The sequence below is a fragment of the Diplotaxodon limnothrissa genome, linkage group LG19 (assembly GCF_057381915.1).
Source record: "Diplotaxodon limnothrissa isolate DT_005_m linkage group LG19, D_limnothrissa_male_GT1.1, whole genome shotgun sequence".
In the NCBI taxonomy this organism is placed as follows: domain Eukaryota; kingdom Metazoa; phylum Chordata; class Actinopteri; order Cichliformes; family Cichlidae; genus Diplotaxodon; species Diplotaxodon limnothrissa.
In genome coordinates, this window is record NC_140614.1 from 29,711,015 (window position 1) to 29,724,053 (window position 13,039).

The window sequence follows — 13,039 nt, forward strand, 5'->3', positions numbered from 1 at the left end:
TGTGAGGGTTTTTTTTTAACAGAAATGTCTTTGTGATGAGACAAAAATCCTTTCTCAAACAATCTGTCAAAAACACGATTTATATTTAAAGGCGTTGCTCTTTTTATGAAACCTATTTGTTTCATAAACAGTAACTTGGGTGATGAGTAGCAGTTTTATTATTTTTAATCTAAATAAAAACTCTGTTTCTTTGCTTGATAGGTGATCTCAAAAGCTGTTTGAGAGAAAAGTAAATCAATATTTACCCAATAATGAATTTGGAGCTTCATTTGTGCCAACATTCACACTTTTTATAAGCGGACATCTCTTAAGTAGTCGAGGTGGCAAAAGGCAGTCAACAAACAAGGTCGGAAAATGCAAACATGTTTATTTTAGGCGGGATTTCCAAACTTCCTGTTCTATAGTTATCTATGGAAGGTCTCTGTTGTGTCTTTATTGCAGTTGTGTAATGACCAGCACACATTATGCCTTTTCTCGCTCCCTTTCTCTCTGGCTCTCTCGCTCATCGGTTCGGCTTTGACATTTAAAAGTGCTGCAGATCTCGCGCACACGTAGTGTTTGCCAAATGCCACAGCTATAGTTGAACATTTGAAAAGCGCTCAACGATTCAAGGCCAGAAATGAATGATGGAAATACGGTATTATTTATTTCAGAACCGCTTCGTGTTCCTTAACAAAATGGAAATGAATGAATGAGGAAAAGATGGTTTGAATTACCCTCTTTACTGAGCAAAATCCAACAAAGCATATTTAGTACTACACGTGAAGTATGCACAGAAATAACCTAATGCACAGTCTTTCAAGGTGGAGGTGAATAAACATTTACATTAGTTCAACACATTGTTAAATGGCTTGCGTAAAGATCCTGTAAGGTTGGTGTTAAAATGCACAAGAATCTAATTATGGAGAACCATTACACAAAACACTTGCAACAACAAAAGCAAAGTCAAAGCTAAAAGTGGCTTTTTAAGCAAACAGTAGCATATTATTCAGGTTAATAAGCATCATCTACACTTGAATCCCCCGATAGCCAGCGGCACAGCAGTGTGGCTGTTGTATGTGAAAGCCTTACACCCCCATGTTGTGGGTTTTGGTGTTTTAACAATGACTTATCGTTTTACTCCTTTTGTCTGTCAGCATGAACGCTGACAAGATTAAATCTGAAGTGCAGAAGAAGATTGTCTGGATCACGTCTGGCTTCTTTGGCCTCATACATTCGACTGAGCTTCATATCATTCTTGTGCCCGTTTGTCCACAAAGTCACTTATGTGTAGTTTTCTTGAGGATCGGCATTATTTGCAACAACACCCGGCAAATCTGCCGCAATGGTGGAGGTGTAAAGGTGCGGCATTCTGTGAGACACCGTCAGGACGCTTGACCCTTGTCGCCTGTCTTTCGCTTTTCCTTTTCTCCAGGGCAGGAAGTGGAGACACAGGTAAGAAAGGAATTTGTTATGCAGCGAAGCATAAATGAATGGGTTGTAGCAAGCGGAGCTCATGGCAAAGAGGTGACTGGACACCTGGATGACGTTGATATAGTTCTTCCCCAGGATGGAGAAGTCTGTGTCCAGGTCACGGATCAGGTTCACCACCTGTGGAGTAAACATCGGTATCCAAAACATTAATTCAAGGGACAATTGCCATTTTTCTACTGCCAACAGATAGTCTAGCAAAGAAATACAAACTAGAAAAAGTAAAATTGCTAAATTGGCACAAAAAAAAACAAAAGAAAAGAAAAGAAAAGAAAATGCCAATTTCTTCACCATATAAAGAGTCTTTCCTGGCTGACTTGAAAACTCTAAACATCAAGTCACTGTACCCAATTGAACTGTCAGTTTGTGTGCAGACTGAGATGTGTTTATTGCTGAGGCAGAGTGTGTTTCCTCTGGACAAAGGCAGGCTGGCTGTTTCTCCCTGTTTTATCCCTCCTTCAAAGTTAAGATGACCTGCTAAGATCTGATTCATAAGGTGGAACTTCTCCTAATTTAGATTCCCATATATTTGCATATTCTTCAAACCAGCAATCTCATGTTTTGTTCACCTGTAAAGGAAGCCAGGAGAAGGCAAAGCAGAGAACGGACACCAGCAGCAGGCAGAAGGTCTTCTTCCTCCGTCTGCTCCAGGTGGCCCGTGCAGATCTCAGCTCCGTGCATGCTGTCAAGCTCGAAGTCATCCTGTGTTTCAGCTGATAGGAAATGGCACAGTAGGAAATGGAGACAGCAACCAGTGGGACAAAGTAGGAGAAGAAGAGAATGAAACAGGAGTAAATGAGGCGACCCTGCTCCTGGCCATCCCAGAACTCCTCACACACAGCCATCTGCAGGCCTGCCGCCTGGAGGTCCAGGTAGACCGTGTGCAGTGCCGTAGGCGTGGATAAAGCCAGAGAGGAGAGCCAGATCAGAACTACAAGAACCCAGCAGAAGCGGTAGCTGGCTCTCTTTCGGATGGGATAAGCCACAACTACGTAACGATCCACCGCAATGGCCATGAGGGAGAGGACGGCCGCGTAAACAGCTGCGGATTGCATGACGGTGACAAAGTGGCACATGTGGGATCCAAACACCCATCCGCGCTTATCAAATGCATAGGACGCGGTCAAAGGGACGCAGAAGACGCACATCACCAGGTCGACGAGTGCCAGGTTGCTGATGAGAAAATTGGTCGTGTTGTGTCTTTTCTTATTGTGCCAGATGAGGAAGAGCAGGAGGAGGTTGCCAGAGCACGCAACCAGGACCACAGCAGAGTAGAGAGGGATGAAGATGAGCTTCAGGTTAAACAGGAGGTCGAGCCCAGAGAAAGAGGGGGCTGAGAACTGGGAGGCTGAGAAGATGGAGCGAGAAGAGTTGCAGCAGGAAGAGGAGGAGGACGAGGAGTCAGGCAAGAGCGAAGATGAAGAGGAGGCTGGAGTAGAAAAGTTCACCTTGGTTCGATTCAGTGATCTTTCCCAGTCCATAGCTGCGGAAATAACAAGCATATTTTGCATGACTCAATTAATATTTCTGTGTAATTTATTAATCAACATTTTGATTGAAGCCAGTATGGCAGCGTCTGGGTGTTTGAACATTTTAAAAGGCTAATTGAAGCTCATCTTCAAAACTCTCAGCACACATTTCTCTCTTTACTTCTCCAAAAGCCTTTCCAATTATCTTTGATCCATTATCTAAAGTATTGAAAAAAGGAAGAAAGCTCACATTGACTGGACGGATGATTTCTGGTTATGAAAAGCAGAAATCAGCCTCGAAATCATAGTAACTTCTCAGAGGCGGTCATCCCACACATCTGCTGGAACATCTGCACTTATTAATCTAGGCTGACGTCAGTGATTTTTATTGTCGCTCAGAAATAAGAAATATTCATCAACTGGCATCACACAATCAGATGTTATGCAAGAGTGTGAAAATGGGCATGAATGCAGATTCGTTTCACATTCTGTCACTGCTGAATGAGAGACTTGGCTGTGAGAGAAGAAAAGAAAAAAATCACTGAATAAAATGAGAGTGAAACCACAGAAAATTGTAAGATCAGAGGAGGAGTCTATGAATAACACCTGTAGTCAAAAGTGGGCTGAATGGTGTAATTTTGGCATGAGCACTGGCTACAGTTTCAACTTTCATTGACATGAAAAAACGGCTACAAATATTGTTTCATCTAAAAAACTCATACAACCAAGAAAAGAAGATATTTATGCCCAAAATTCAGACTTTAAGTCATTTAATAACATGTACATCTTTCATGTAATTTTGTTACAATTTAATGTCTTTGATTTGGTATACATTAAGTTTATACCCAACACATTTTCCTTATTTTGTTTTGTTTTGCATTTTTATATATTAAGCCGCTGTTTTAATTTAAAAAATATTGCATATTGCATATTGCATTACATTAAGCAAATAATAGTAATAATAAAAATAATAATTAATGGGCCGACTGCCTCATTATGCGTTCATCATACTGAATGTGAACAATCATAAAAGTGTAATTTCCCAAGGAAGCTAATTAAATCATGATCAGAGCAGATATTCTTCCCTTACTGACTCAACCAATTTCCTTACTGACCTTTTCTGATCAGGCCGCTCAGAATGATTCATGCAACCACATCTTCTCTAAGATACAAAAGGGATCCAAAATCATTCATAAACATGAATAGGATCAACCTATTTTTAACCTGAAGTGGTCGACCTCGGATTGAAAATTTATTTCCTCAAAAGGAAGAAGATCTGAGTCAAATTTCGCAATCAGCCACTTGGCAATTTTTCTGAAGTGCAGAGTAAATGAAAAAGTACCTGTTGGAGATATCAGATGCACCTGTTTGAGTCCTTTTCCTGCAGGGAGTCCCGCTGTTGTGCAGCCGCACTCATTTGCTGCAGCTTGCTCTGCTTCAGAATAAAGAGGTGCGCTCTTTCTCTCTCTCTCTCGCGCTCTCTCTCCCTCCAACAAGGGATACAGTAAAGGCTGAAGTGAGTGAGTGAGTCACCTCCAGTAAAATCATTCTAATCTCCTATAATGTTTCTCTTGGGGAGTGCATCTCAGCTAGAAAATGACAAATTTATGATGACCTTGAGCCTCTTTATGGTTTAATATCGCTCATGACATCATTATCATTTTTCTAGTGGGACTTACATTATGTCTGAGATTTTATATACTCAAATTATGCCCTTTATGTTAACATTCCTACAGCATTCTCACTCGTGTTATCCCAAGTTTGGTCAGAAACAGGCATTGGGATGGAAACACCAAAGAGGTCCAAAATTATTATTTTGAATATGTTGTGCACCCCCGCCCTCCACGGAGCGCCATGAATGAAGGATCCTGCTGTGAGGTTCTCCACAAAGCGGACACTTTCTAGACAAAGCATTTAGGAAACAGAATACAAATTGAACAATTAAGATGTTTCTCCAGCAGTTCGCATTCATTATTCATAATCTCAAAACTAATTTGAAAAAAATTGTGAGTCTCAGTCAAAACCAGCATGATCGAATGATTCATCAAGGGTAATACCGAATGGCATTCATTGCTTGACTGTTTCGCTGCTTGAAGGGAGCACAGATCTCATTGTGAAGATAATTAAGATGCCCAAAAGTTCCAGTTAATCATATTCATGTGCAGAAACCACGTAGTCTCCAGATTTTCATCAAATTCAGAGCAGAAAGTGTGGCCACTATTTTAAAGTACTTGTTAGTATGAACTTCTTACGATGACATTTTAAGGCTCGAAATCTTCTAACATAAAGGTACGATATCATTAGTGTTTCAATTTCAATGGAGCTCTGGTAAGTGTTGCTTTGAAATGCTGCTTTTAACTAATACCGATATTTCCATGGCATTCACATTTTAATATTGATTGCTACAACATGGTAAACGATGAGGACATGGCCATTTTTCCTCCCTTTAAGAGTAAATTTAGCACTATTGGGAGAAGCTTAAAATCTGGCTTGTTTGGAGAGAAGACTCAAAGCACTGAACATACAGCCACTGTAATGGTTTTCTGTCTGTTGCTCATTTTTCTGTGTGATGTTTACTGTTAGGACACATCAGAACAGTTTAAAATAACACAGACTGGTCTGCTTTAGAGCACACAGCCTCTCCTTCCACAGACCACTTTTTCCCACTTTGATTTAACTGGACACTGATGTGGACAGGGCTGTCGAGCTGGCCTTTCTTCAGTCTGATAAGTTCCTGTGGTGAAGGTAACAGTTTGTTCTAGCAGCATCCACGAAGTAATCAAATGGTGTACCACCTCAGAGTCTTCCTTTACGGTGACCACTCTAGTTCTGAATCACTTGTACATGTCATGTATACTATGTCCAAGTGTGGGAGACGTGACAGCTACAGGTGTTTAGCTATTTTCGGCTAATTGCTCTCTTTTTTTCACTGTGCCACCAGAAAGCACACAGCAAAACCTCACGTGTGTCAGAAAAAGCAAGCGGCCCCATTACGTGTCCTCCTGATGGAGCCTTTGTGGTGGGCTTATTTTCAGGTCCTAGACAGGGGTTCTGCTTGTTTGATGACTGAGTGCCAATTTAGGGAGACAGCATTCAGCTGAGGGCTGCAGAAGAAAAATGCACCCATCAAACAAACTAAGTGCAAATGTAATAATTCATGTATTAAATACTGAGCAGCCAGAAGTCTGTTCAGATTTGATATTTTAGGTAATTTTGGAAATGTGTTGGTTGAAAGGATGGTGGTGGGTTATGGTGGTTTCGTCACACCAGTCATCACCAGTTGTATTTGGAAATACTTTTTTTTAAACAGTTCATCTAGTTTGCACTGGATTAAATGTGCAGTAGTTCCTGCTGTCATTAGGTCTGTACAGAATGCTACTGAAGGCCACACTCTGACATTGAATACATTAAATACACAAGCAAACCACTGCTCCCCAGCGGGACACGGGAAACATGCATACATGGATAAATATACATATTTGCTACAATTTAATCTGACGTCCCTTTCAGCGCTTGAGTGACTGTCAAATGTACAAATTTATACAATTAATATTTTATTCTGTAAATATTGAAGATATTGGCACAGTTTCTTGTGCAACATTTCATCAAGATCTGTCCACTAATCTAGGAAAAGATCGGAAACATACAATCATTTATAGATAAAATACGATCATTACAGTATGGTGATGATGTTCAGTTCCCACATATCCACGCTTTACTGTGGAACTTACCAAATCATAAGCTAGTCCACCTCAGAGAAAGTTGCACTGAAGATATATCCCCCCAAAATGACAAACTTGCTTGTGTTGATATTAACAAAGAGATGCTTTTTTTCCTTCAGAGATTTTCTTTCTTCACCACATCCTGTTTATAGGAGCTCCACTAAGATGTAGCTGCTGCTACTGGGATTTAGTTCATTAACAAGGGACCTTGCTGGGAGGAATTTACTTCAGCTGTCTCAGTGTTGGGACTGTGACCATAGATCCCAATGCAGATTGTACTGAGGGTCTGCAGATTTGGATATGTAAGTTATATGCGACTAGGAATGGGTTTATAGTTGAGAGAGCCTCTGCTATATGCAGAGGTAGAGTGGGAGGCATCCAACTGAGAAGCTGCAGCAGATAAAATGAGAGCAATGTAAATTAAAATTTAAATTATAAAGTATTCATTTTTGTACTTTCTGTGCAAGGGAATCAATCCATGGGCTCTCATTTGAAGCATTTCATTGAAAGTTGTGACAGATATTTTTGGAACATAATATATAATATATAATAATTAATAAACAAAGACATGAAAGATCAAGTTTTTTTTGGGTTAGCTATTTTTTAGCTATTTTTATTTTTAACGGACTGATCTTTGGGGCTAAATGGCTTTCTGAAACTCTCTTTCTATGTGGACATCAAAGTAGATTTCATTATTAACATACTCCAGTGATGAAAATGTCATTTTAATTACTGCTGAGCCCGAGCCAGATTTTAGTTTCTTCCCACTCAGAGCTTCATAGTGTCTATTATCCCAGTCCAACCTATTACCACAAACCATGTCTCTGTGAGACCGCTACAGCTAAGTATTATTAATAATGGTAAGGATGTTCTAGAAAAAGCTAAATAAAGTCTACTTTATTAAATCAAGGTAACTGTCAGAATATGTTCTCCACTTGAATGAGAAATGAGGACAAAGACTGTTTTGTTGAGATGCTTTTTCTGATCTCACTCTCTCAGCCGTTTAGATCCAAGAGTAATCTAATCTAATTCCTTTTACTCAAATGAACACAATTTGATTCAGTTTATTTAATTCAGAATTACACTTGGATGCCAATCAATAAATCGTCTGTACGCTTTAATACATATTACCTTTAAGAAGTTTATAATGCCCTTTTTCGAGCTGTACCACTTTAAAGAGTTGTTGTAACTTTGGTTATTTTGTAGGGATTCATTTGTAGCTCCGAGAGGAATCACTAGAATTTTCTACATATAAACTGAATATATACAATATAACCATCCAATGAATAGCTTTCAATGAGGACAATGAAATAGTCTCACAGAATTGACAAATGAAATAAAAACAACAGCCAATACTGACCAATACTGCCTTCGAGTTCCTAGCTTCCACGCACAAAAAGCCTTAACAACTTGTAATTTGAGCAGCCCTGCCTAATTAAAGCCCACAGCTTCCACTTGTCCTTTCACAACTTGCAGTCTTCGAGTTCAAGCAGAGATACCAGTGTGATATCATGAGTCATTTCCTTTCAAGAGTTAAAGAGCTCTTCTCTCGAAAATGTGTTTTTCTTGCTCCTACTTGATTCAAATGTGTGACCTTCATTGTGGAGAATGATGCATGTTCAAAATTTAACGCTAGAATTTGCTGAAGGAGGCCAACTTTCTCTCTGTGCTGCTTTGATTTCAGCTACCCTGAAATTTTGAAATGAAGATATTTACATTTTCATCCATTTTTTTTAGGATATGTGTGTTTCAAAACATGTTCACTGTGCACCATTTCAGACACAAATTATTATTCCAAACCAAGCGGAGCATTTTATCATGTCTGGTGGTCTTTGCTTTATGTCATTCAGAGCCACGAGGGACTTTGTAAAACAGGCTGTGGACTCGCTGTGACTGCTAAAGTCGCTGGCTTGTAAAATGGTGAATGAATCAAACTCGGTTCTTTGCTGCCTTCCATAGGTATTAAGAGGCCAAATAGTTGCCGTGTACTGCTAATCAAATGCACTTGATTATTTGATCTTCAGTAAGTGTGAGCATTTGGGTTTTATCACAAAGCCAATAAGAAAAGACAACAGCATTGATCTTCAGGAAGCAATTGTTGCTCCCTATCAATCTGGGAAGAGTTTTCAGGCCATTTCCAAACAGTTTGAAGTCCATCATTCTACAACAAGAAGGACTGTTCAGAAGTGGAAGACAGTTAAGGGAGTTACCAGTCTTCCCAGGAGTGGATGTCCCAGCCAATTCAGACCATGGTCAGACCATGTAATGTTCAGAGAAACTGCAAAAAAACGAAAACAAAACAGGGATGCATCTCAAACTCTACAGGCCTCAGTTGGCATGTTAAAATTTCAAGTTCTTAACAGGGTGATCATTTTGGCTTGCTTTACAGCCACAGGACAAGAGCACCTTGCTGTCACAGAGTCACCATAAACTCCTTTGTAAAAAGTATTCTAGAGTAATGTGAAGCTATCTGAGAGCTTAAGAATATGGGTCAACCAACAGGACAATGATCCCTAGTACAGCAGCAACTTTACATCAAAGTCCAGACCTCAACCTGATTGAACCTTAAGAGAGCTGCACATAAAGAATGCCTGCAAATCTCACTGAAGCAACACTTTATCAGTCTCTCGTGTCCTGGAGAGAATGATAAAGTAATTCAAAAAAAAAATTATTTTTGTACCACTAAAGATGATTCTGCAAGCTACTGAATAATGTGGTGTACTTCACACACACATTTTGCCATAGCTTGGTTTAAAAAGTAATTAAAAAGTCTCATATGTTGTGTGCTGTTGCTCATTTAAATGATTTTACTTGGTTAGGATCAGATGATTTTTTTATGTCCTGGTTTAAAATCTCTGAACTGAAAGAGAGTGCACTTAATTTGTCACCATATTGCACGTCTAAGCCCTAAAATACCCCCTTGATGACACGCCATATTGTACCAGACCCAACGTTTTCACTTCCAAAATCTAAAGCAATTCAACAACACTGTCCTTGGAGTTACAAGCAGACAAATGAACACAATACCATTTACCATTTTTTTAAATATTTTATTGAAACATCGTTAAAAACTTCTACATGAAATTAATAAAATGTTACACAGTATGTTACAATATTTTTCTGGACTGAATCACAGCCATTCTAATTTATGATGTCAGCCTTTTAATGACAGAAAAATAACATTTTGACAAATTAATGCATTGTTAACATCACTTCTCATGTGACGCTACATATGGTCCTCAATGAATATCTGTATATGTAGTTAAGAGCCATTCTCGTAAACATAGTAGGAGACACGGATTACAGCTAGAGGACAAAAAGGTATCATTTCACGTTCTTTATTAGGTGTTCTCAAGGTGCAGTGTCATTGAATAGAGAGGACAAAATGCATGTGAGTTAATAAGTGTTTAACACTCAGTTGCTGGGGATACAGACAGTGATGAGAGGCTATAATCACTGATAACAAAGGCTATAGCCAAAACACTGCAATGACACAATATGAGAGCAGTATGTCACGTTTACCGACTATATAGGAAGTAAGTTCTTCTTTCCATGTTACCATTTTAATTCACTCATTTCTCTGGCTGGTGAGCGTCATCTTCATCCGGTTTCTGCATCTCTGCGTCCTCTCCGTTTTGCATTTGGTCCGACTCTGCTGATTCCTTATTCTGAGAGGGCCTCAGGAGATATTCCAGCTCTTCTGCACTGATGGCCACCTTCTCTGGAATCAACCACCTCTTGAAGTGTTCGAGAGCACTGCAAAGGGATGAAGGGCACGAATAGTTTAGGGTGTTAACCTCTTAAGCCCCAACGCTCCCTGATGCGGGGGCAAAGGGCAGGAGATCAGTTAGGCTTGGGGCTTAAGAGGTTACAATAAGAAGCAGGCCATCTCCAGATAACTACTCGACACTTTGAAAGATAAAGATTAAAGTAATTTTGTATTGGGATGAGTAAATGCCACATAAGTCTCTTGAATTTAAGGAAAAGTGGAAACAGTGAGATGATGAGTTATTGCTGTAATATGTTAAGTTAGAAAGACATAGGAAAGAAATGCAAAAATAATACAATCACATCTAAAGATGCAATGACTATTTAAAAATAAAAATAAAAATCCTCCTCCAACAGGATGATTTTTCACATCATGTCCATGTCCTACCTCTCATCCATGTCGCCCCCTTGGAAGAGCTCTGAGGTCTGGGTATCGTGTAGGAACCTATCCCAGCATTCCTTCTTGGCTTGAGACAAGGAGTGCAGCATGTCCCTGGAGGTCACATCACTGGACTGGCCCTTTATCTTCTTCAGGCGGTTTTCTGGAGCAAAATGTAGCCAAAAAATGTCAGTTTTATAGCTTTGATCAAAGTTCCGACAGATTTTGAATTAAGAATCAAAGAAGAGTGTGAGTTTTGGTACAATGTGTCATAAAAGGCCAGCAAAGATCGCAGATATGCAAAATAACCATTTAGAGGTTAAAGGACTGGTTAGGTTGTAACGGATGTAATGAATTTATTTAAGATGAAAATTAAAAACACCTACTGAACAAATAAAACATTTAACTCATGAGAAATAAATAAGTGCTGATCTTTCTTTGATTAGGAAAAAACACCTTCTGCAGCAATCTTGTCTTTTTTAATCATGTGTGAGTACATACTGTCAAGTGTTTTGTAACAACGTTATAGTTTTGTATTTTTATTGGTTGTCATTTTTTAAATTTTTGTTTCTGGTTCAGTTTTTTTTTTTTCCCCCCATGAAGTTTTATTTCTATCGCTTTAAGGTACACAGAGGGACTATCGAGAGCGTCCTGAGCAGCTGCATCACTGTCTGGTATGGTAACTGCACCGTATCGGAGCGCAATACACTACAACAGATAGTGAGAACAGCTGAGAAGACCATTGGAGCCTCTCCTCCCTTCATCACAGACACCACTAGTATTGTGGAGGACCCCATACACCCCTCACACACACTCTTCACCCTGCTGCATTTGGCAAGAGGTAACAGGCCCTCACTGGAAGAGTGAAACAGTTCCATCCACCCAGACGTCAGACTCCTGAACACTGACTGACACACTACCACACACACCTCGCTGTCATTGTTGCGCTTTTCTATTGCATTGTTGTGTCTGCACCGTCTTGTGCCTGTATCGTTCTGTTCTGTCTGGTGTTGCACTGTCTTTGTTTAGTTTTTTGCAGTTTTTGCACACTTGCACTTTATGTAGTCCTGTATTGATTGTCTTTTATGTGTTATACGTAGCACCATGGTATGGGGCAGAACATTAAACAGTGGAAGGGTGTAATAAAATAATTGACAGATGACACATGCCATATTTTTGGAACGCCCTTATTCACAAAAGGTCGCCACAGGATATTTGATCAGCAGTTTTTACACCGGATGCCCTTCCTGGCCCAACCCCAGAGGGATCTGTGTCTCCTTCTGGGATCAAACCAGGGATCAGTCACTTGTTAGGCAAATGTGTCAGCCACTACAAAAACATGGAGAATAAATAGGCAATTCAAGCCAGCTATGCTGAAGAAAACTATCTGGTTTCATTTTGCGGGAATTTAGCATCTTATCATTTCCATGCCTCTTGCTGACAGACAGCGAGGAGACAGGAAGTCTGTAGTCTTGAAAAGCTTTTAAAAAAAGGAAATACCTAGAGTGGCTATGTAAATCTCAGAATCCTCCATGGGTTCCCATTTGGCACTAGATGGACTGGTATCTGTCCCATTTGCTTGTCCATTAACCTGCACAGGCGGGTGAAATGAGTCTTTGAAGTCTGTGCTGCTCTCCGGGGTCGCCTCAGTCTGCACCTCCGGCAGGCTGGAGCAGATCTCGGACCAAAGCTCCCCGCTGGACCGAACCTCCTGTTTCTCGAAGTCGTCTATCATTCTGGTGCAGCCAGTGGGTAAAAGAGATGTCGACATCACGGTTTAAAACACACACACAGTGTTACTCTGTTTTTGGACTAAGACCCTTTTCTTTCAGTGACACTTGCGTCAGATGTTTGGAAGGTACATACAATTAAGACAAATCAGAAAGCTGATGGTAAGGTTTACATTTACGGCTAAGCTGGTTGCTGACCAACTACATGGATAATTACTGTGCATTTAAACGTTTTTCGAGCAGTTTGTTACCATAAAGAATAGAAACATAACTTACCTGTGTGGGAAAAACCTCAAAAGGCTAGAAATTAATAACGCAGATATATTATTTTAATGATTAAAGTTTAGCGTTGCTAGCTAAACATATCCATGATCTACAACCTTAAACGACCGACAGCCCACTTCCTCTTTTAGATATATTTGATTAGACGCTGTATCCGCCCGTCAAGCAATTTTGAGAGCTGATTGGTTAGTTTGGGCTTCACATATAAAAGGTTAGTTT

At 39.9% G+C, this 13,039-nt stretch overlaps 2 protein-coding genes across 2 annotated transcripts; both read right to left on the bottom strand.

Annotated features, from left to right (window-relative positions):
* Nucleotides 1-1,263: 1,263 nt before the first annotated feature.
* prlh2r (prolactin releasing hormone 2 receptor) lies at nt 1,264-2,981 on the bottom strand. Its single transcript, XM_085343305.1, has 2 exons — nt 2,040-2,981; nt 1,264-1,590 (listed from the first exon to the last, which is right to left on the bottom strand). Exons 1-2 carry the CDS (start codon nt 2,979-2,981, stop codon nt 1,264-1,266), a joined length of 1,269 nt encoding a protein of 422 aa, XP_085199431.1.
* Nucleotides 2,982-9,802: 6,821 nt separating this feature from the next.
* ccdc32 (coiled-coil domain containing 32) lies at nt 9,803-12,923 on the bottom strand. Its single transcript, XM_085342445.1, has 4 exons — nt 12,815-12,923; nt 12,309-12,544; nt 10,818-10,971; nt 9,803-10,417 (listed from the first exon to the last, which is right to left on the bottom strand). The coding sequence occupies exons 2-4, from the start codon at nt 12,541-12,543 to the stop codon at nt 10,234-10,236; spliced, it is 573 nt and encodes a 190-aa protein (XP_085198571.1). The 5' UTR covers nt 12,544; nt 12,815-12,923; the 3' UTR covers nt 9,803-10,233.
* Nucleotides 12,924-13,039: the final 116 nt, after the last annotated feature.